The sequence below is a fragment of the Lepisma saccharinum genome, chromosome 13 (genome assembly GCF_977018435.1).
Source record: "Lepisma saccharinum chromosome 13, izLepSacc3.1, whole genome shotgun sequence".
In the NCBI taxonomy this organism is placed as follows: domain Eukaryota; kingdom Metazoa; phylum Arthropoda; class Insecta; order Zygentoma; family Lepismatidae; genus Lepisma; species Lepisma saccharinum.
Window position 1 is genome coordinate 74,534,634 of NC_139241.1, and position 24,201 is coordinate 74,558,834.

A 24,201-nucleotide genomic window follows, 5' to 3' on the forward strand; every position below is an offset into this window, starting at 1 on the left:
CAAGCGCCATCTGAGTATGAGTCACTTGTAGAAGTTCCTTACAAGTAGTAGTGGACATCGGTTCTTAGTTTTGTTGTTGACAGACAAGAAATTTGAATAATAGTGGAATCATAGTAGTTGATTGATTGAGTTTATTTTACTTTGCTACTGAATGACAAATTTATAATGAAATTGTTTCATCTCCAATACAGAACAACTACGTAATCTCGTTTCTAAAATGCATTGTTCTATATGAAATTTCAGTAATTATAGCATATATACATAACCAAACTACTACTACTTTTCAATATGTGAGCCTTTGCAATGGTACAGATCTTCATTTTTGTCAGTAAAAATCTAAGCATTTCTGCAATTGTTTCCCTCATCTTTATCACCTTTCGTGTCTTTAAGCTTCCTTTTTCAGCAACAGCACAATGGTCTAAGAAATATATCATGTCAAACTTTGAAGGCCTCTCCTGAAGAAAATGAAATAATCTACATATGAGGCACATGTCAAAAAGAAGGACCGATAATTTTTTACTTGGGTCTGCCAACACTGACAAAGCTGCATGTGCACGGAAGCATGCTTTAGTATTCTGTGCCTGCAACAAAGGTATATTTCTCAGTGTGGAGATACGTACGTGCGAGTAGCAGGAAGTTGAAATGGCTGCTGTAATAGAAAATCCTGCCAAATAATGGCAACCGTGTTTTGGAACCAAAAAAAGAAAGGGCCGATTGGTTATTACAGAGAATGAAAGCAAGCGAGAAAATTTTTATTTTGATGCCATGCAAGTGCATACCCTGGCTATTTTTCTACATAATCACCATAACGCTCCAAGCATTTTTGGTACTGTTTACAAGTTTACGTAGACCTTCTGCGTAGAAATCTGCTGCCTGGGATCTCAGCCAGTCGTGAACTGATGTCTTGAGAACTTCACTATCATCGAAACGTTGCGAAGCAAGCCACTTTTTGAGGTGAACAGAAAGTAATCACTTGGGGCAAGATCGGGACTGTATGGTGGGTGATTAAAACATTCCCGTCAGAATTTTTTAATTGTCACAACAGTAGGGTTAGCTGTGTGTGGGTGGGCGTTGTCATGAATAAGCAGAATTCCAGACCGTAACATTCCTCTTTGCCAGTTTTGGATGGCACGTTGCAGATTAGACAGTGTTTGGTAATACATGACTGTCATGGTCCCAGTTCCAGAAATTCCATGAGGTTTACACCTTTTTTTAGTCCCAAAACATGGTTGCCATGATTTGGCGGGACTTTCTATTACAGCAGCCATTTCAACTTCCTGCTACTCGCACGAGCACACCTCCACACTGAGAAATATACCTCTGTTGCAGGCACAGAATACTCTAGCATGCTTCTGTTCACCCGCAGCTTCATCAGTGTTGCCAGTCCCAAGCGAAAAATTATTGGCCCTTTTTTTTTACATGTGCTTCATAGAACATTTATATTATCAGTGGATGAAATGCTATATGTACTACTAAATAGTATTAAGAATTTAGTTTACACTAAAAAACAAAATGTAGTAAAATGTGCAGAAAAAAAAATAAACATGCCGGACTGCTCCAGTTTATTTAGAGCCCTGCCTATATAAGCCAATATCAATTGAGGTGTCGGTTACTATGATTTTTACTAACCTCTCGATAAAGTACCTGAATTTTGTGTATTCTGTGTGCTTGAAGTACCTTTACAGGCCAAACTAAAACTTCGTTATTTTTCCAGCTAGCACTTCTTATGCGTGGTCGCTACCCAACGAAAAAACACATCAGGACAACTTTGTTTGGAATTGCCCAGTCTACAGCTTTTCTAACATGCAATGGATTTAGTTTTATGCTCCTTGTGTGTTTTTTTAGGTAAGTTTCGTTATGTTTGTGTCAAAGGTGTCCAAAAAGTTCCACACCGTAGGCAAAATTGCAGTATTACTTGATTATGCCCTCTGTTGAGTTCAACACAGGCCTGCAAGCAGAATTGCAGGTTGTTGAATATGCTGGGAACATAATCCGTGAACTGATTCACGCTGTACCCCAATGATTTCTGATACCCATAGAGGGCAGACTCCAAAGGATTCAAATCCGGTGATCATGGAGCTCATTCTGCAAGTTCTCTTGTGACCATTATTCACTACTCCATGAGAGCAAAGCGCAGTCAGTTTTACCATGTGGCTACGGTATGGTCTTTTCGGACACACTCTATTTGTAGATACTAAAATTTTGTCCAAATAGGGAGACAAGCACAAAATGACAATAGTCAATGAAAATGAAAGGAACATAATAGGCAATAGCTTGTAATAGTGTGAATAATGTGAAGTCTAAGTTTCAAAATTTCACCTGCAAAGTTTTAAATTTCCTTCAGAAGGTCCTCGGTTTCAGTTATGACCAGGGCATGGGTGTCCCTTCATCTAATCGATACTCTTATGTTTATTTGCAGGCGACTCTTTGGCAGGTTCAACTTCCTCAGCATTTCCTACTTACCAGCATTTGTGGCCAGTTATTTCTCAATATTATTGGAGCGCCCTTCACGAAGGGGCTTACTGTCATTATATGTGACTAATGTGGTAAGTGATTTCGAAGTTAATTATATGTTTTAGTCTTAGATACACTTTTTTTATACTTCTTTCTGTGGTGGTACTGAAAATCATAATTTTGGAACAGGCTTTTTTATAAATAATAGAATTATCTCGGCTCTTAAAACAGTAGAATTTATTAATGATAGGATATCATATGCAGTTTTACAGGGTAGGTGGTGTAAAATTATTTTAATAAACATACATGCACCAACGGAAGATAAAGATGATAATACTAAAGATGATTTTTATACAGAGTTAGAACAGGTCTTTGATAAATTTTCTCAGTATGATATGAAAATTCTGTTAGGTGACTGTAATGCACAGATTGGCAAAGAAGAGACATTTAAACCCACGATTGGTAAAGAAAGTCTTCATGAATTAAGTAATGATAATGGTATAAGATTGATTACTTTTGCAACCTCAAAGAATTTAATTGTGAAAAGTACCACTTTTAAACATAAAGATATCCATAAATATACCTGGTCTTCTCCAGATGGTAAAACTCATAATCAGATAGATCATATTCTCATTGATAAGAGAAGGCATACTAGTATAATTGACGTTCGTACACATAGAGGTGCTGACTGTGCCAGTGACCATTATTTAGTAATTGCTAAATTAAGAGAAAGACTCTCAGTGATAAATCATAAGCAACAAAATCTAAAAGTTCTAAAATTTGATACAGGAAAGTTTTCTGATGAAAGAATTAAGAAAGATTACCAAATTAAACTGTCAAATAGATTTGATGTTTTGCAGGATTTAAATGATGATGAAAATATAAATGAAACAGACGTAAATAAGAATTGGGAGCACATACGTAATGCAATAGAATCAGCAGCTAAAGAAAGTATAGGATACCATAAACCGAGAAAAAGTAAGCCATGGTTTGATAATGAATGTCATAATCTAATAGAAATAAGAAATCAGGCTAGACTTAGGTGGTTAAATAACTCTGATGATACAAATCTAAACAATTATAATAGAAGTTAACCGCACATTTAGAAGTAAAAAAAGAGATTACTTGAAAAGCAAAATTAACGAAATTGAAACAAACAGCAAAAATAAAAATATCCGAGATTTATATAAAGGTGTAAATGAGTTTAGAAAGGGGTGGCAACCTAAAGTAAACTTGATAAAAGATAAAGACGGTGATTTTCTAGCTGACCCAAGTGATATTCTAAATAGATGGAAGAACTACTTTAATGACCTTTTAAATGTCCATGTAGGAGATAAATCAGAAGTGAATGAAATACACACAGCAGAACCTTTAGTTCCAGAACCTAACTTGACTGAAGTTAAAGATGCTATTAAAAGGCTAAAGAATAACAAAGCACCTGGCGTTGATTTAATACCAGCTGAGTTAATTAAATATGGTGGAAATTCATTAATGTGTCAAATTCATCAACTAATTTGTTTAATATGGAATAAAGAAGAAATCCCTCAACAGTGGAAAGAATCCATAATTGTTCCTGTGTTTAAAAAAGGTGATAAAATGAACTGCAATAATTACCGTGGAATTTCTCTACTCTCAACAACATATAAAATATTATCTAACATTCTTTTAACAAGACTAACCCCATATGCTAATGAAATTATAGGTGATTATCAATGTGGATTTAAACGTAACAGATCAACTACAGATCAAATTTTTCACATCAGACAGACACTTGAAAAAAAGTGGGAATATAATCAAAATGTCCATCAGCTATTCATTGATTTCAAAAAAGCATATGATTCGGTCAAAAGAGATAAACTATATAATATATTAGTAGAGTTTGGAATACCTAAGAAGCTTGTTAGTATGATAAAAGTATGCACCAGTGAAACAGAAAGTAAAATTCGTGTGGGTATTAATATGTCTGACAAATTTACAATTCATGATGGGTTAAAACAAGGAGATGCATTATCTCCATTGCTCTTTAATTTTGCCTTAGAATATGCTGTTAGGAAGGTAAAAGAAACTAAAGAAGGACTAAAATTAAATGGTGTGACTCAGTTGTTAGCATATGCAGATGATGTAGACTTACTGGGGGATGATGTGAATACAATTAAGAATAATGCTAAAATATTTTTCAAAACTGCTAAAGAGATAGGTTTGGAAGTTAACAAAGAGAAAACTAAATATATGCTTACAGGCCGAAACCAAGGGTTAGTTAATAATCAAAATCTAATTATTGATAACAACTCATTTGAACCAGTTTCCAAATTCAAATACTTAGGAGTAATATTAACAAATGAAAATTATATTAAAGAGGAAATAAAAAGTAGGCTTAATTCAGGAAATGCATGTTACAGTAGAATAGGTAAGACAAGAAACTCCTCGCGGCCTCACGCCCAAGCCATACGTAGGGGAAGGACGCACAGAAGCAGGGTTGGCAGTGCATACGGGTCAAATGTCTACGCAGAACGAGAACACAAGAAAACTAAGCAAGAAGATCTGAGTGGTATGGTGGTAAACATACAACTGAATGACCTCGTTCTGCTAAGATGGAATCAATTTTGAACATCTTCAAACGGGGTTTGTTAATTTTCACCAGTGAATACAATTCTGGTTTTAACATGTGTGTGTCAAAGGGGGTGTTGTTTTGATCGAGCCACTGAATCATAATGTCTTTTCGGGAGGAGGAAGAAGGCGCAGGATTTATTTGTACGTTATGGCATGAGGCGTTGTCAACAACAACAACACTGTTTCGTGTCAAATTTGGGATAAACTTCTCCCCGGACCCTGTGGCTGAGTGGTTAGCACATCGCGCTGCGACACCAAGGGTCCCAGGTTCGAATCCCGCTCGGTCATGGTTGTTTGTAAATGTCCATTCATCAATTTCATCATTTCATAACTCATCCCCATCTTCGCAAATTAGCCAAGAGGCACAAAACGCGAAGTAAAATAAAATATATCAAATAAATTTTTTTTAAAAAAATTGGGCATTGATATCATGGTGGTAATCGCCAAAAGATTTTCCAGATTTGAACATTAACCGCCAGCATGTACAACAATTACACGTTGCCCTTTAGACACCGGTGCTTTGATGGCAGCCGCGGTTCCATACACCCAAGCTTCTTTCTTTGTTGTCGAATTGTGAAAATAAGTCCGTCAGCGTAAATAATGGGTCGTCCTTATCGACGAAAGATTTTTATGGCTTTGAGGTACGATGAACGTAAACTTCTTATTTCGTCCTTTTCTATAAGCAATTGTCTATTATTTTCTGCTTTTCCCACTTAAACTCTAGGTCACGTATTATCTTGCGCACACACCTGACACTGCCTTGGAACTCTATTCTTTGTTTCAAAACCCTTCGGATACCTTCCCCGTCCGTAAGGTGAAATTCGTGCACAACACGCCTAACAACACACTTATCGAACTCGTCTATATGACTTTTTATTTTTCGGCGAGGTCGTGTTTTATGGAGCTTATGAAAGTGTTTCTTCAACGTAGTGCATGCTTTACTTTCTATTAGTACAATTCTTCTCACAGTGCTGAATGAAACACCACATGCGCGAGCCACCCTCCTTTACAACTGGTTTTCGGACATACGAACTCCCATCTCGTCTTTTATAAATGCATTGACATTATATACAATTTCTCACCCTTGGCTGTGGATTACTTTCTGTCCACCGAGTTTACTTGCTTTCTCTGAACTGCAAGCTTCCATGCTAGCAAGTACACTGCACACAAAACAAACACACACTTTAAATGAAGACAGGCAAGTCGATCGCGTTGTTTCTCGGTGCTCACACAACATTAAGACGTTCGGCAACTCTGCCTGTGTGCACGATAGGGGAAGTTCGCGCATGCGCTTGCCGCGTTTACGACCCAGTACATCGGTGGGAGAGTTTCTTGTCACCTCTTGTACTGTACTTCTCTCTTCATAAACTTTTGTCTTCTCGTTTAATATCTAAGAAACTAAAAGTTAAAATATACAAGACAGTAATTTTGCCTGTAGTATTATATGGATGTGAAACTTGGCCCCTTACATTGAAAGAGGAACATAAATTGAGAGTATTTGAAAATAAGATCCTTAGGAAAATCTTTGGGCCTAAAAGGGATGAGGAGACAGGTGAGTGGAGAAGGTTACATAATTTAGAACTGCATAATTTGTATTCATGTCCAGATATTGTTAGAATAATTAAATCAAGAAGACTTAGGTGAGCAGGCATGTGGCACGAATGGGAGAGGAAAGAGGAGTTTACAGGATTCTTGTTGGGAAACCTGATGGTAAGAGACCTGTAGGAAGGCCAAGACGAAGATGGAGGGACAACGTTGAGATGGACCTAAAGGAAATTGATAGGGATGGAAAAGAGTATATAGATCTTGCTCAAGATAGGGAAACATGGAAGGCCTGTGTTGCAGCCATGAACCTTCGGCTTAGTTAGTTAGTCTTAGATAGAGCTTTGCTCTAAAATATTGAAGAATTACATCAGAATATTAAAAATACATGTTGTGTTAGGACAAAACCCAGTTTTAATTTACACAAGACTGGTGTAAACTTAGAAGAAACTCTAGTTTCTAGGATAGTTAGACATAGTTGCTATTGATGACAGTAATACTTTCCAATACCAACTTCACTGGTGTCAGTTCAGCCTAAATATTATTGCTGGGCCAATGCCAATGTATCAGGATCAGAAAGTATCATTTGGAATTCATTCACCGACACCTGCCGATACTTCCCGGCAAGAATGCTGCAACCCACTTCTGCGGAATCAAATTATCCTGTAAATTAAGCAAAATTTGAAGTATCTTTTAATTTTGCACTAGTTTTGTGTGAAAGGAAATGAATTTTCTGATAACATAACATGTAATTTAATATTCTTATGTGAATCTTGAATATTTTAAAGTCAAAATCTTGGTAAATCGATGCATATAATTCGAATGGATCACTTACACACTGATGTTAATTAATATTTTTAACAACTTTTAATTAGTACAATTTGCAGGTATCTGTATCTGTGTGACTCAGTTATAGTATCGGCTCAGCCCTAATTTTTAGTTTCAACGTATGTCCAAAATGCCGAAAAAGACTAGCTGGTTTATATATCATGATACTTATCAATACCAATGCCATTGGTATTGATAAATATATTTTCATATTGTTTAACTGTAGTGCTAAAGAGTACTGCATATTGTTTCTACCAATAGGAGGAGTAATGTTATTACATCAAAGAAGATAGAGGTGGTGGTGGCATCTAAAGTTTTAGTGCAGAAACAGATTTTAAATTTACAAAAAATAAGTCCAGGAAAGTTACTTTTGAAGCTCAAAATTTAATTTTTTTGTAACTGCTTTCGCCATTTGCAAAATATTTAAAGAAGCTATGCTATTTCCAAATTTAATCATTTTATGTAGATATTGTAAAATTCTTCTTCTTCTTTTATATGACCCTGTCAACAATATCCTGTTGACTTTGGTCAGCATTTCTGTTATTGTTTTCCTTCTGAAGTTGGTAGATTGTCACTCAAGTTCACCAGTACCACAAACATCAACAAACAAATCAATTATATTAATAAATCACTTTTATCCTCGCGCTGTTACATTATAAAATCATTTTATATTTCAAGCCTACATTTTCGTGCATATCCGTACAGAAGCCATATTAGTGGAGGAGATAAATCTAGTAGAAGGAAGGAGAGTGATATGGGAAATGGAATTTTCAAACGTTGTATTCCTTTATAGAGTGTGATTCGTTAATTTGAGAAAATTGGACATTCTATGAATAAATGTTGAGCATCAGGATTTTCATTACCACATGCAATTTTGATGAGTTGTAATATGTATTTTTACTAAGTGTGCTGGTGTATGCACATATCCCACCCTTAACCCATTAATGCCCAAATTTTTTTCTCAGATTTTTTTTGTTTAAAAAGTTTGCCTTTGATCACCTGAGTGTGAATGTTATTACGAGAGAACAAAAAATGTCATAGTTTGTTCATAAAAGCATTTTATTGGCTGATCCCCATTTGGGGATCATGGACAATAGCGTGTAAATTAGTGACATATTTCAAATTCCATTTACACAACTAATTCCCGATCTCTTCTTACATTTTAACATACATGAATACATATATGTATAACATAGATGTATAACAACATTCAGTGGTAGCGACTAGGGGGGGGGGCATGGGGGCAATTGCCCCACTACTTTTTGTCAATATTGTGCCTGCACCAGTGGCGGCGATTTGGTTCCAAATCCAGGGGACAAAGATGGTATATTTCCCTTTCTAGATAAGGTTTAGCATAGTGCGGGGGCAAGAAATGCGAAAAGTGGGGTGGGGGCAACCGCCCCACACTATGCTACAGTCATGCTCCACTGCTTTGTTTGTTCCCGGAACATTTTGGAACTATCCCCAATTGAGAACAAAGAAACCAGCCGTTCAGTCTGTTTGTCCGTTCTTTAAACTGTTAAGCCATCTTCCGGGGTGGAGAAGTTAGCACACCGTGCTATGCTCTTATGCCAAAGGTCCCATGTTTGAATCCCAGCCTGGGCATGGATGATCTTTGTGTGTCCCTTCATCACTTTCATCACTCATCATCATCTTCGTGATTAGCTAAAAGTGGCAGAAATGCAAAGTAAAATAAACCAAATCGATCGGTAAACTGTTCTCTGTTCTAAGTCTTGAAAATGTCAAGACCTTGGGTATTAACAGACTTTATCACCATAACAAAATCTCTAACTTTTTTATTAACCCTGCGTTGGTCGTGCAAGGTCTCTCGTTCCGGGTGTGTCATTTTAACGTCGTTATTAGCAATTATTGTATTTTTCAACACCATCCCTTTGTGTAGCTGAGTTTCTGACCTTCCTCTTTTACACCATAGTTTTGTTTTCAGTTTTATTAAGATTTTCGAGCCGCTAAGGGGAGTTCGTTGAAACCCCTTGCTTTCCGAGTGCAAGCGTTGCTATAGGCGTACCTAGTTTTTACTGAAATTCCGATATACCATCCCATGTCCGATTAACAAAGAGAACCTTTTTATAATTTTATAGAATTTCAATTTTTGTAGTTTTATAGAATCTCAATTGTTGAAAGAAAAGATCTAAACGTAATAATTGTGGATTTTGCATTTTTGACTATTAATTTGGCATATTTTAAAAACCTGGTCTCTGAGACCGTGCATCGACGTAACTTTTCTCGCGCGACCCACAAAGGATTAAATCTACTATTATAATGAATAAACAGACAACTTGAAAAACAAGGAAATTGAAATCAATTTAAAAATAATGTACAGGTAGAGTACAGTTACAGATCACAAATATTGATTCTACAATTTTTTTTTCACTTGTCTTATTTTATTTCAGGCCTCAGAAACACTATTTCGAATGGCAGTTTACCGTGGCCTGGTGAAGCCTGTCCAGTATGGAGAAGTGATTATTTTTACATTATCAATTGCAGCGCTTCTTTTTTTCTTCAAAAGCCAGCCATATAACAAGGATTCCATATACGCTTTGCTGAGGTATGTAGTCACATAATTTAATAATTTTGAACAAAAGGCTGACATTTCATACCACTTGTTAACGCAATAACTGGGCTGAGGAGATTCTCATTGGCCTGTGCTTGTAGTGGTATTGGTACTGAAAGGTATTGATTCCGATCTACAGGGGCCATCCAGAAAGTAAGTTCCATTTTTCAAATAAAAAAAACAACACAAAATGTAGTGGGACAAAAACCTTTGTTGCATACTGAAGTACATAGTTGGCACCACTGTTTATCATAACGAGACACTGTGTTTTGTAAGACCATATTGTAGAAAGATGCCACCTGTGTGGACACAATTTCATAAACCAGCGAGTTGTCTCTTCTCTGTACACTGCTTGGACCAAATTGTCAATCATTGCAAATGGTTGTCCACTACGTTCCTCATGCACATTGTTCATCCCTTTCTGTCATACCCATCTCTGTACCACTGCGACACTTATGATCTGTTGACCGTATACTGTACAAATCTCACTGGCCACTTCACATTAGGTGAGCATCTTGATATTCTTGAACATTATCACAACCCACTGTGAAGTTTATACACTGCTATCTTTCCTTTAACTTACACCTTGCCAATTAGTCAAGCACGATCACATTGCATACGGAACTTACTATCTGAACATACTATCTCTATCATTGAATTGATATTTTCCAGGGAATTTCACGATGTCAGCAAAATTGACTTGCATAATTTTCGTTATGGAGAAGTTGATTTAGAGATTGTATAATTTGTATTCGTGGTACATGTTGGAACATATTCTAATTATTGTGTTCGAGAAATTTTGTGTTTTGGGATTGCTAATTTGATAGTGTTATTCAAGGCTCACTGCCTTCAATCACTGAGGGCGGAGGTGGTAGTGTGTCACTTGCAGCGGTTGTTCCATTTTGTTCCACGAAATTTCTCGCACACAATAGTAAAACCTCGTTTACCCCATACATTATGAATATTGTAATTAGCAAAAAAATTGATAACTTACCGTATATGAATTTTAATTGTTTTTAGGTTTGTTGTTGGACCATTCGAAGAGAAAGAGTATTCTGAGAACCGGGAAGATTTACCATCCCAAAATGTACAAAAATCCAGCGAACAAAGGGCACGTAGGTCAAGACGACAATCAGGATTGTTGGGCACATTGTTCGCTTATTTTTACAAGAAGTATAGCCAAGTAGTAGGAGCTCTCAAGTGTCAAGGGCGACACCTAGCGTGCCCACATCCTTTTAGCTGTGCATACTATGTGTTACAGGTAATAACTGTTTCTTTTTTTTCTTCTATGTAATAGCAACTGGATTAGAATACAATACTTTTTATTTTGAAGGTGACATATCTTCTTTTGCTTGAATGCTTGAATTGCAGGATGCTTGAATTGCATTCACTTAATTTTGGATTTGAATAAATCAAATCCAGATGGAAACGACACCCTAAATTACCAGTATTATATTATTTTAAGATACAGCAATGTTTAAATGCACATTGTATTTTTTTTTAATTGTGTGAATTGCTATCTGTATTCTTTTTTTTTCAGGGAACAATAAAACTCTTCTCCATTGGTTATGGATTGCAAGTGTGCCTTAAGTTACTCCTAGGAATGAAGAGATTAGTAAGAAATCCTAAGCTGATACCAAAGACTTTTTTACACAGAGGTGCATTTAGATTAGGAGCATTTCTAGGTGGTTTTTCAGGGAGTTTTAGGGTAAGTAAAAATACAAAGATGGACGGCAGATCCAGATATGTGTTAGAAGTATATTTTTTGAGGTGTCCTTCCACGTTAGCCAAGTGCTTCACGTATACAGTAGCAGTAATAAGTTTTATTATTTCTAGTATTTTTGTTATTAATGATAATAATAATTATGTTACATGGAAACTGCACAAATGACATGAAAATATACATTATAAATGAATGAAACAACTTTACAGGACATCAGTGGATAGGAAAACTCTCAGAGTTTACATATAGTCATGCACACTTCTGCGTTGTAACAACCCCATAGACTTTCAGTGGAATAGTTATAACCCAGAAGTGTCTGTGACTACATGTACATTCTTGTGATTAATCAGTGTTGTCGTTGCAAGATGAGAAGCGACCAGGAGAAAGCATATGCTATGTTGGAGCTAGCAAAGACAAATTCCATCCCAATGGGATTTCCGCACGTGCTTTGGTATTTATCGGCAGTCTTGCATCGATTGATGGTACCATCAGTTCAAAGAGACTTATTCTGTGTGTAAAAGAAGAGCATAGGACAGCCACGTGTATCAGATGTAAACGTCAACACAATCAGAGAAACTTTCAAATGAAACCAGTAAGAATCCAAGTACCAAGTCAGTCGTGACCTGCATCTGTCCCATCCAACCGTATCGAACGTTCTTTGTAAACGGCTACTCAAGCCATACAAATTACAGACTTGAAACCGAATGGTAAGCCCGTACGTCATCAGTTCTGTGTGGCCAAGCAGGCAGACATTGAGAATGACTAATGTGAATCTGTGTGAAGTATGTAAACTTTGTGAGTTTTCCTGTCCCTTGATGCCTAATATGTAGGGGCAAGCATATTTCGTTTTTGACGAAGAAACGAAATTTGAAAAAGTACATTGTAGTGTTAATTTTTAATGTTTTTGAAAGGTGTGAAATGCATTTTGTGACCTTGTTTTGTCACGAAATAATGTGAAATGAACTGCAAAAAGCGAAATTAACTCTTAAACACGAAATTCAGGGTTTATTCACCAACGTGACACCTTCTGAGGTCTGAATTATCCTGAGAGTTATGCAATTCCCGGAAAATTGATTAATTCTGCTGTTAATATTGGAGAAGCAAAAATGGACTCCTTTACACAGAAATAAACTTAATACGTACTCTGATAACTACATAAATGTGCTTAGAAGTGAAATGTTAATTCTGTGGAATAAGTGTAGTTTTTAAATCAAATTTAGGATTATGTTCACAATTTTAAAACCAAAATGTCATTTTATATACCACTTTTTATCCAATTTTTCACCGCTATAACACCGATATTTTATTTTATTTATCGCTTTTGAACGTGAAATTGACTCAGTTTTTATACTGAAATTTTGCTTTTTTATTTACCAAAAATATGTGCCTCTACTAATATGTTCTGTGTAAATAGTTTATTTTTAACAAACTAGGGATGGACCGATATGCAATTTTGGCCGATACAAGATAGCTGATATTCTAACCGATCCAATATAAAATTCTGCACCTAATCTACCTGAAATCCTAGAAACCTCTTGATGTTGGTAGAATGTATTGCAAGTGTAAGTATTTAAATGAAATATACTTACGTTTTTCAGTTAACGTGTTGTCTGTTGAGAAGACTGTTCGGTAGTGATTCCAAATATTATGCCATACCTGCTGGTCTTATTGCTGGTACAACTTTTGCTTTCCATCCAAACGCAACCATCGCTCTGTATATGATGTGGAAGACTTTACAGGTACCAAAAAAATCTACATATTTAAGCTTTATTTGTTTATTTTTATATTGGAATTGTAATATTTACTTTTTTTTTTGGCTTTTATTTGTATATAATGTTCCTTCTGTCACACATTTGTTTTTCCAATGCTACGAATGTGCATCTTTTTTCAAATTGTTATTCCGACAACAATAAAGCTTCCTGTAATCAGTGAACAGAAATCCTTAAAAGGATATATTGTTACTCTTGATTTCAATTTTTTTTTCTATTCATCTTTATTTACACTATTCTCATGTATGTATTGTGTACATCATTGCTGGCAGAAAGCATACTCATGTTGCTTTTCTAATGCTCTTTCTTTACAATTGATATATCTTTCATTTGATGTAACTTGCGGTTTTGTGTGATGTGACTTTTATGGCTGGGCATGAGTGTTCTTCATGAGTGTCCCATCAGTTAGGTGAAAAGTGTGGTGGAATAGCAAAGTAAAAAATTGCCACCAAAAGCCCACACAACCAAAGAACCAACTTGGAGTTATATTTTTGAGTCTGGAGGCAGGGATGGTCATACGAACCCTTGTACCAGTCAGGTTGGTCCAGTTGCCATGGTGACAGCAAATTCTTGTAGTATGCTGCCTTGTCAAACTTACGCCATCAACATTTTGGGATCCAAGGTGCCGTTAAGCAGAATGGTCACCACCTGTTAGGAAACTAATTAATTTTCCATTTTCTGTGTCCCCCTGAACTGTGAGCAAAGGGTGCATGTTGACAGCAGAAGGTGTCATTTACGACTGGACAAAAAAATCAGGCATTTGGCAACACTGCATTTTGCACTTCCAGTGCCCACATCTAGAGACAAAAGGTCTGGGTTTTGATCTTTGGTTATGCAGGCTTTAATAGTTTGAAATAGGTTTTAAATTATAAAAGTTGGCCCCATTTTACATTTTGCTAGCACTTATTTCTAACTGAGTTTTAGAAATAACAACAAAATTTACAATGGCCGAATTTGTTTGTAATCCATTTAAGCTCATATGGAACAAAGGTGTAGAGATGGAATACGTACCCCAAGTGCCTGGATCGACAATTCTTTTATACTGTGCTTCTACTGCCCTGCTTTTCCATGCAGCTGTCATGGAACCTCAGAACCTTCGTCCATCCTATTGGACATTCCTGTTGAGGTTGTCGGGTGGACGGTAAGTGCAGTTTAATTTTTAATTTTGTGTATTGTTCTCTCTTTGGATTAAAAATAGCAGTATTATTGGAACATCCTTGTGACTAGGACAGATTGATAGCAACCAATTATTTTGTGGGTCAGAATATCTCACAAGACCAAGTGACAGTGAAAACAATCGTCGTAATCTTAATAAAATGGCTTTAGATTTTAATAAAATACCTGTCTATAAATAGCTTGTAATTTAGTGCAAAATTCTGCCATTTTTGTTGTTATTTTTAAGAGTATAAACAAGTAATTTATGTGTCTTGGTTTTGGCAAGTAATAAATTCGCAACTCGTTTTTGAAGGTGAAATCCATTGTAGCCCCTTTAGTTGAGTCGTCATGTAGGTGGGAGGGTCAATTTATTTAAGAAGACAAAAGAAGGGGAACCATCACTAATTACCCCTTCCCTACATGAGAATTTGTTATTATTTGTATCTTGTTGGCAATTGATTAGTTTTATATTTCAAGGGGGAGTGTGATCACCTGGTGATGGTCATTTACATTTACATTAATTGACTATCGTTTGTTACTTTTAGATAACTCAGATATGTTAATTACTTAAGTGTTTGGATGTGAAGGAGATAAGATATTTTTCCTCTTGTAATTTATGTTTTTTACAAGCATTTAAACACTTTATTGTAAGTGGTTATTATTTCATTTTCCATGCGATGTTTCGTCCTGGTTTCCCAGGTAAACAGACACACAACTTTACATGACTAGTCACTGCGCAGAGAAGTAAAAACAAAATGAAAAATTTAAAATAATTGTGTTATTTTGCATCTATAAAAAATGGCAATGCAAACCTATGAGAACCTGAAACACATTTTTTGATGAAGAGGTTTTGTCAGGATATCAACCAGGCGATTTCTGGATAGGCTTCCGAGCTTTCGAGAGCTAACGTCATTCTCTGGGATTGAAGTCCCAGTTTTGACATCCCGATAAAACATCATCGTCATTCACTGCCAGGAAAGCTTCAAGAATTATTTTACTTTTTTTTTATTTTATTAAGGAAACATGTTTAAATGCCTGTTACAACCGTAAACTACAGAGGAATAATTGTACTAAGCAAGCTATACATACATAGAAGAAGGATAAGAGTGAGGTAGGCCTTTGGAACATCCAAGGGATAGAGAGATAACAATCATTATTTACTCATGTCTTCATTGTTAGTTTTACAATGTCTTTCAGGCAGGGGAGTAAGATGTAGAAGGAACTATTTGTAAATGTTTAGTCTAAAATGTTAATGCATATTAATTGTTTATAATATTTGTTACTTTTCACCTCGAATATTTGGAAAGTTTATCTGCTGGAATTATACAGTGTGGTGCATATTGTATCTACCAATGTCAGTTTGCAACCCTGTGCAAACACAGATGCTGGAATCTTCCATGCTTAGGCAACTGAAAGGCTTACAATAGAATGTTGGCCAGTTCACACACAAATTGTGGCAGCGAAGGCATTCATCCGAACTGGTTCCATTTGGGTGACACAGCGGCCAATAAGGGTTCACTCTGTATTCCTTGGCAACGTGGTGCTTCTCCAACCTGAAGACTTCCAATTTTGCGCACTGCCATTGTCTGCTGCACCTCATATGTGACGCTCTTGTCACGGATTGATGGTGATCGTTATTGGAGCCCCACAGTGCCTGTACCTTCTCCTGAATGGGACCTGTTCGGATGAATGCCCCAGTTTGTGTCCGAACTGGCCAATATTCTATGGCAGAGTGATTGTGAACCTTCATATTGGAAGATACAATATGCGTCACCCTGTTCTTGAAATTTATCACAACTGTAGAAATTTCATATCAGTTCAATTAAGTAAGGGGTGTTTCAGAAATATTTTCGTTTTTGAATCAGCCCTCTGGGGCAATTTGCACATTACGGAGAAGTAAGATAGATGGGAAACGCTTGGCAACATTGTTAATATTTAGTTGCCATGGAGCACTTTAAGGGACAGCAACATGCTTTTTGAGTTCGTGCATTTTATAAAAATAATGATTCTTATGTTGTGTGTCGTTTGTACCGACATCATTATAACCTGGCAGGAATGAGAGACTCCCAAGTGCAGATATAATTAAATATTGGGTAAGAAAGTTTGAAAACAGAAACGTTGACCGTGTGCACCAGTCTGTTAGTGAGGATCCTTGCCAATCTGTAACTTCTGAGAACTACTGTTCAAGAATAATAGAATATGAAAACATGGACGGTCACCATTTGTTCAATACTCTTTTCCACAAATAAAAATTTAATGTTTAAGCTTTCTTTTGGTAATAAATGTATCTTTATACAAAATAATTAAGTATTTATTTTAATAGTTTTAAAAATGAAAATATTTCTGAGAGGCCCTTTAGTTTCGTAGTATGTAGCATTTTGGAAAATCAATAAAAGTACGGAACACACCCAATAAAATCTGGTGTTTTATCTGATGAAAAAGTATTGCTTGTAGTGATAACTATCAACTGGTCTTTACTATTAGATGGAGGTGCCTCAGTGTACAAACATAGGGTGTGTTCGACTGACTGTCTCGCCTACAAGAGTTCCAGATCTGGGTACCCGGTTCTCACCAGATCCGGATATTTTTAGAACCTAGATCCAATGATCTTTCTTCTCCCTAGTTTATACTAGGGATGGCCAAAAAATCGATGTAACGGATATCTGGATTTCAAGTTATTGAATATCTGTTTTGGATGCAAGGGACAATCCAGATAGAATGGATTTGATGTAGTATTTGTAGAAAATTGAGATACAAAAATGGCGAGTAAAACAATATGGGGATACCCCATAAAACAGATAAACATTAAAACTGTCCATCCAGATAATGCACACATTCACATATCCGGATAATTCGGATGATCCAATATCCGAATAAAATTTTATCTGAATTTGGCCATCCATAGTCTAGACATAACTTTAGATGATTTGCCCTGCATATTTCTTGCTCTTTTACCGTTATTAGTGATCATAAGTTATGCATAAATTAAAAAATATATTACGGTTTGTCTGTAATTATGTAATGAAACACCCCATGACCTTTTCTAGCCTTGCTTTAAGTTCTTCCGTGGTAGCAGGTAGTGGTAAGTTCTTCAGAGTCTCTTGTAGTGCTAATTTTTATTCGTTTCAGCATTTCATAATTGCCATTTTTTCATAGGCTAGCTATGCATTGCACCTTGTGGAAATGATTAAAACAGTTTCCAATCAGTAAACAATATTACTAAATGCACTGTAGTCATTGGGAATGTTCTTGTGGTTCACGCTGACATGAACACACATTTTATTATAATTTCATAAGCAAAGTACAGTCACGGACACTTCTGGGTTCTAACGGCCCCTAGTACTTTCAATTGAATCGCTACAATCCAGAAGTGTCCAAGACCGTACATGCTAGAAATAGTTGTCAAGAATATTTTTTTAAGCATATTATTTTTTTATAACAAGAAAATTTAAGGATTATAGATAAAAGAAAAGGTACATTTAGGTACATTAACAAGTCTCGGGTACATAGATACTTGTACCTCCAATTAGTCAAATGTACTATTTGGCATTACAATGTAAGAGGCTTGCCACTGTCAAAAAACCTAGACAACGGATGCAGAAGTCAGCAATGTTAGTTCATAATTATTTATACTGCCTAGCAAGCAAATTTCTTTGTGGATCATTAAATTAACAATTATTTATGAAATAATATTTTTATTTCAATTTTATTTAATGAAAGTCTGTGGCAGAGTGGTTAGTATGAACCTAGGTGGCTGAGATTCAAATCCTAGACAAGGTATGATTGTGTCACTATCAAGAATTATAACTAGAATAGAAGTATATAAAGTTAGTAGAATTTTACAGATTGTAAAATTATAGGTTAAATCATAAAATAATTGAATGCATAAGCACTAGTCCATTGAGATAGTAGTGGGATAAAAACTAGTCATGAAGCCTCTTAACTTTTTATTTCTATTAGCCATTTTTATTATTTCTTTTTCACTATTTCAAGGGGTCCTGGGTTCGATACCCTGTGGAGGCACATAGTGGTTCGGATTCCACCTTAAACTGTAGATCCAGTCCCGATTAGCCTTTCTGTGCAAAAAGTGGACTTAAAACAATAATTCAAATTATGTGTCCATTTCTGTATTTTCTCTCACTTCCTTACTGGCAAGAGTTGGTTGTAAGAACAATACAAAAGGTGGAAACACGCCTGCTTGAATAAAGATGATTATTATTGTTATTATGCATAAAGATGCATCAGTATGGTCTTATTTTGTAAACATACATGAACTTTCAAATTAATATAAACTTGACTTTAAAAAAAAAAACAGTGAAATTTGATTCCATGAAGTGTGAATTCCTTGAACATTTTTAATTTTTTGTAAAAATTTGACACAATGTGCACTGAACGAAAACAAATGTGATTTATAAAATTCGAAATGGGAGCGCACCTTAGTGGCGAAGCATGTTGAATGTTCAGTCAGCTCATGATGTCTCTCGGACGTGAGCGTCGTATTCATCATTTTATGCTAATTGTCATTTCGCAAAAATTGAAATACAGATTTGATACACTACTGTTTACCTTTGCTAGTGCAAAATAATTAGTGCAATTCAATATTGATTTAGGGTTCAATGTCATTTAGTTCTAAATAGAAAGCTTGAAATTGTCTGTATGTAGATATATTAGTTTCCACATTTCATATATTTGTTTCCCAAGACAATTGCATAATTATATAATATGTAGTAATTTAATTTGCTTGTAAAATTCCACACAGAATTGTGCATGTTTACATTTTGTACACCTAGTATATGCAAAACACACAATTGTTGTTTGGTTTAGACTCCTCTATTGTGTAGCAATTAGTTTGTTCGTTACTGTATTGAATTCTTTAAGTTAGCATGTTTAAACATGCACTAGCATTCTCCAGGTGTAAATTCAAATGTAAATTTTTTATTTCAAAATAAAGCGTTTTCTTATATTTTTTTATTATTATTAGTATATCTGAAATTAGATTTTTGTGTGTGAAGGGCATGTCTTTCTTTCCTCAGCTTTGTATATGTTTAAATATCATTAATTTATCTGCTTGCAAGCATGAATATTTTGACTTGGCCTGGATAACTTTTTAATGGAGCTATTGGTACACAAACACGTGCACAAGGAAATAACTAATTACTCAAGAACACAATAATATGTTCCTGTTTTATTATTGATGTATAGCTATTACAATTCATAATTAAAATTCTGAAATTCACATGGGAAAAGTTTAAAAAAAATGTCAAGGTCAATGTATAGCTTCCCTTTCAGATTCATTATTTGCATGAATAGTTTATAATTGAGTGCAGTCTTCTGTCACCTTGTTACTGTTTTTTTTAATGAATATAATGCTCTAATTCATACACCTTGGCTTCATGAAGTAAAACTCTTAAGAAACGTGATTTTCAAAAAAAACAAAAAAACATCAGATCCATCTTTGCAATCATTAATCAAGGATGCAAATGATGGATTCAAACTTTGGTGAACCATTCAGTACTTTAAGTTGAATGCATGCAGCATCAGTTGTAGTTTTTTCATCCGAAAAAGCCGTTCTCGAAAATCATGTTAAAGTAGACACAAGCACAATGATTACAAAGCCAGAATCTTGATCAGATATGAATTGTTGTGTATAATGCCATTCAGTATTGTGAATACTAGAGAAATTGAACGTGAACAAACAAACATGCAAATAAGAGATGAAAACAGTAACAATTTACTCTCGATATAAAATGCCATAGAGGGAATTGTAGTTTCATACTAACTCGCCAAAACTTCTGTGGCTGTAGTGTTAGTGTCTAATATGCAACTCTCATTGGTGAGGGATGCTTAATGCATCAGAACAGAGATATTCAATGCTGATGTATCAATATCGGAAAGTATTAAATGACCCATAGCTCTACAGCCCATAAGGGCCTTGGCCTATCTCCCGACTGCCAGTTTCCCTCCAACAATCCTACCTAGAGGTGTGGAGATCTTCAACCGGTAATGGGGTGACGTGGGGTCAGCACGTTGAACCCTCAGCCATTATAGGAGATATCCGTGACCAGGTTCCGCTACTCACTCGTAGCTCCCCAATTTCCTCACGATGGTGGGTTGCCACTGGTCCTATACACAGGCCAAGAACCCAGAGACTGAACCCAGGCAGATTCAAACCCATGCCATCATGCAGTCGGAATCCAAAGCACAGCACCGCATGGCCACGGAGGAGGACATCAGAAAGCATTGGTTGGACTTTATGTACCAGTACTGGATGATACTTTTCCAGGGTCTTGATCCTTTCCGGAATCCACAAAAATGCTGTCATTTTTGCAGAGTTCAATTATCCTGAGCATTTTGCAAAACTCGAAGTTTTGATTGATTTTGTACCAATGTTATGTGAAAGAACTGTATTTTTTGATTACATAACAAGTGTAATACTTGAAAAGTTTAAAGCAAAACTCTGATAAATGGAATTATTGCAATGGAATATTCACCCACTAATGTTAATCAATATTTTGAACTACTTTTAATTGTCACAATTTTCAAGCATCGGTATCGATATCGGCTCAGCCTCAGTTTGTGATATATCAACCGATCACTGTGTATTGCCTGTCTCATGGCCAGACAGTCTAATCAAGTTAATATATGCTGCATTCAGCTATGGTTTGGGAGGTTTACCAGTCTGGTAAATTTTATCGTGATGCCGCTGGTAGTTACTGAGACACGAATATATGACCTGGCTCAGAGGAGTATTGTATACATCTTTGCTGATTGGTGTCTTAAAATTCCTTGCTTTTTTTTGGTATGCATGTCAGGGTTTCATTGCACGTAAGGTGGAGAATGGGTGGAGGATTGTTGTTGCTTCTAGATATGGACAAAGTGGTTCTGCCATGCTATGATGCAAAAGTTTCCCCTCAAGATTGCTGCCAGCACATACGATGTCATGTAGTCAACTATTCACAAGCTGCTGAGAAGACAAGAGTTGTCATGGTAACTATTTGTTTTTCCGCGAGAATGTGGGACCAGCACAAAAATCAGAAATATAGAAATGGAAGGGGGCATTGTATAGTACTGTGGAATATATGAACAATGCAGATCATGTGTATCAGGTGTAGGATAGAGAAGCGAGCAAAGCATCCTTAAAGAGAACACCGTGCAACATGTGTTTACAATTCAGAATGCATACAAACTCCCTATAGCATTCTCTGGCATTTTGCTACACGAACGTTGTTCATGCCATGCGACGATGGTGGACTCAATGAATTACTACTCCCCTCTGTACAATAACTTTTCATCACACTGCCATGTAGGGACACATGATCATATTATGGTACCACCATTTAACTTTAAGAAAAAATATATTTGCCATGACTTATGCCCCAGTCTGCAAGCTACCGGTAACTTGCAATTGATGATTTGATGATTGTTATCGTTCGTCATCATTGTTGTTCAGAAATAAATTACACTAATCTCCATGGAGCAATATCTGTCTAAGGGCCAGGACCTGCCGGGGAAGCTCTTTCATTTTGTGATGCATCAAGTCCCATAACTGCTGTTTTCTAGCTTTTGTGACCGGAGCCCTCTATTTCGTCTTTTCATGTAACTCCCCAATAGTCCTCATGATGCTGGGTCAATGATTAAATTTCAGGTTCGATACCTGGTGGAGGCATATAGTGGTTCGGATCCCACTTTAAACTGTAGGTCCAGTCCCAATTTGCCTTACTGTGCATGAAGTGGACTTAAAACACCAAATCAATCAATCAACGATGAAATTTAGGAGCTCCTGCTTGGAATTGAACCTGGGACTGCTCACGCCAAAGGTGAGAATGTTAACCAGTTGGTTACGCAGAAGCCCTGGGAAATAAATAGTAATAATAATTTAATTCAGTTTAGTTCCTGCTTACTGAAGCTGTAAGAAATAGCTTGCTGTAACAAAACAGAAGAAAATAACTGTAAATGCAAGTGGAGAAACAAAGCCATAGCTCTAATGGTGCTAGGAAAAAAAACAAATTGGAAAGGCAGTCCCGTCAGTTTCTGAAGCTACAGAAGTCTTGGCGATGTAATAGTAATTTTCTGTTTCAAACTCTTCTTATCTATTTGTCCATTATTTTTGTTTTACTTTTCTCTTCATTCTAGGCTTGTTTGTGAACTAATTCCTTAACAAAGGCATGGTAAACTTAATGTTACATTGTCAACATTGTAGTCTGTAAGTGTAATCCAACATGACAGCAGATGTCATGTCCTTTTCTTACTTTTGCCTGTTACCTGATATATCTTCGGTGTTGTCTTTCAATCGGAGAGGAAGTCATTGTTTGTATGTCCTTCTTTGTGCTTGACTAACGTTTTTAGAAAGAAGAAACTTTGTTCGAAATGCCGTTCTTTACATGTGCAATTTACATCTGGAAAGTGCTCCGTTTACATTGCATTAAGCATGTTCTTTAATGATATTTGTACAGCACTTTTTTTTTCTTTTGCATGGCGTTCCAGATTTGTGGACATAAACCGTGAACCTGTGAAGATATATCAGACCAAATATCCAAATCTTTTGAAGATATTTCCAACTATGTAGTGTTTTCTGCTCTTCTGCACTTCTCATGACACGTAGCTTTCATCTGCACTGGGTTCTTAACCGAAATGATACGGTATTTGTAGCTGCAATTGTTGGGTAGAATTTTTAGACTATTATACAGGGTTAATCAGCATGAATCATCTGGTTTTGAAGTTTACGACTAAAGAGTAAATTACCTTATGAGTGTGTCTGCGGTACACAAACAAGCTTGACACCAGGCTAGTAGGAAAAATGTAAAACATTCTTATTTTAGTCTTTCAAATGAGAAAATGGGGTTTCTTAACAAAACACGCACTAAATCAGAGCATAGATTCATATTTCTCTTAAAAGTGCAGAAAAGAAATGATGCAAGTAACAATATGCACTGTTCAACTCCTCGAAGACTAGTGCAGTAGATTGCTTTGTCTGCCTGTAACACTGGAGTTGCGTAATGGCAAAGCTCCCAGCGCAAGCAGTAACATCATGATTGACATGGCAACGAATATAACACAGCTACCTGTGTGTGCATGGATATTGCTTCCCCAACTAACAGACTACAATGCAGAAATACATTTTTTTTAATACTAATGTGCATGGAAAGGATAATTTAATAAAAACATTTTGTACATTAATATGTCGTGAAGTGCTACTGCTTCTACTTCACCTGAATAGCCACCACTGCCCAAAAAAAAAAAATCCTCCTGTATTTGCTGCCTGTATTGTCATTTGAAATCCGATGAATCATTTTGAATAACCCTGTATAGAAGTAGTAGAATATTTGTTACCACCTTGAACAGTTTTAATAAGAAATCGTTCAATATAACTTTTTTTATGACAAAGATAAATGCATTATTTTTTTACAAGGAAGATTGTATGAAATTACGGAAGACTTAAAACAGAAAAACAAATGGTTATATATATATTTTTGTACTTGTTTATTTGAATTTTAAAGTGTTATGATCTGCTATATTACTCTGTGTTCATTTATGGACTTTTAAGCTGT

At 36.0% G+C, this 24,201-nt stretch overlaps 1 protein-coding gene across 2 annotated transcripts in view; it reads left to right on the forward strand.

The window, feature by feature from the left end:
- Positions 1-24,201, forward strand: part of LOC145997425 (transmembrane protein 135-like) — a 36,697-nt gene that overhangs the window by 2,952 nt on the left and 9,544 nt on the right. The window contains exons 2-9 of one of the 2 annotated variants that reach the window (XM_083134453.1): positions 1,715-1,845; positions 2,420-2,546; positions 9,846-10,000; positions 11,027-11,267; positions 11,547-11,714; positions 13,328-13,468; positions 14,473-14,639; positions 23,138-24,197. In XM_083134453.1, coding sequence (XP_082990579.1) covers positions 1,715-1,845; positions 2,420-2,546; positions 9,846-10,000; positions 11,027-11,267; positions 11,547-11,714; positions 13,328-13,468; positions 14,473-14,639; positions 23,138-23,219 — 1,212 coding nt within the window. In that variant the 3' untranslated portion in view covers positions 23,220-24,197. Of the gene's footprint in view, positions 1-1,714; positions 1,846-2,419; positions 2,547-9,845; positions 10,001-11,026; positions 11,268-11,546; positions 11,715-13,327; positions 13,469-14,472; positions 14,640-23,137; positions 24,198-24,201 lie in introns of those variants that run through there. The other variant, XM_083134452.1, reaches the window with a different exon arrangement.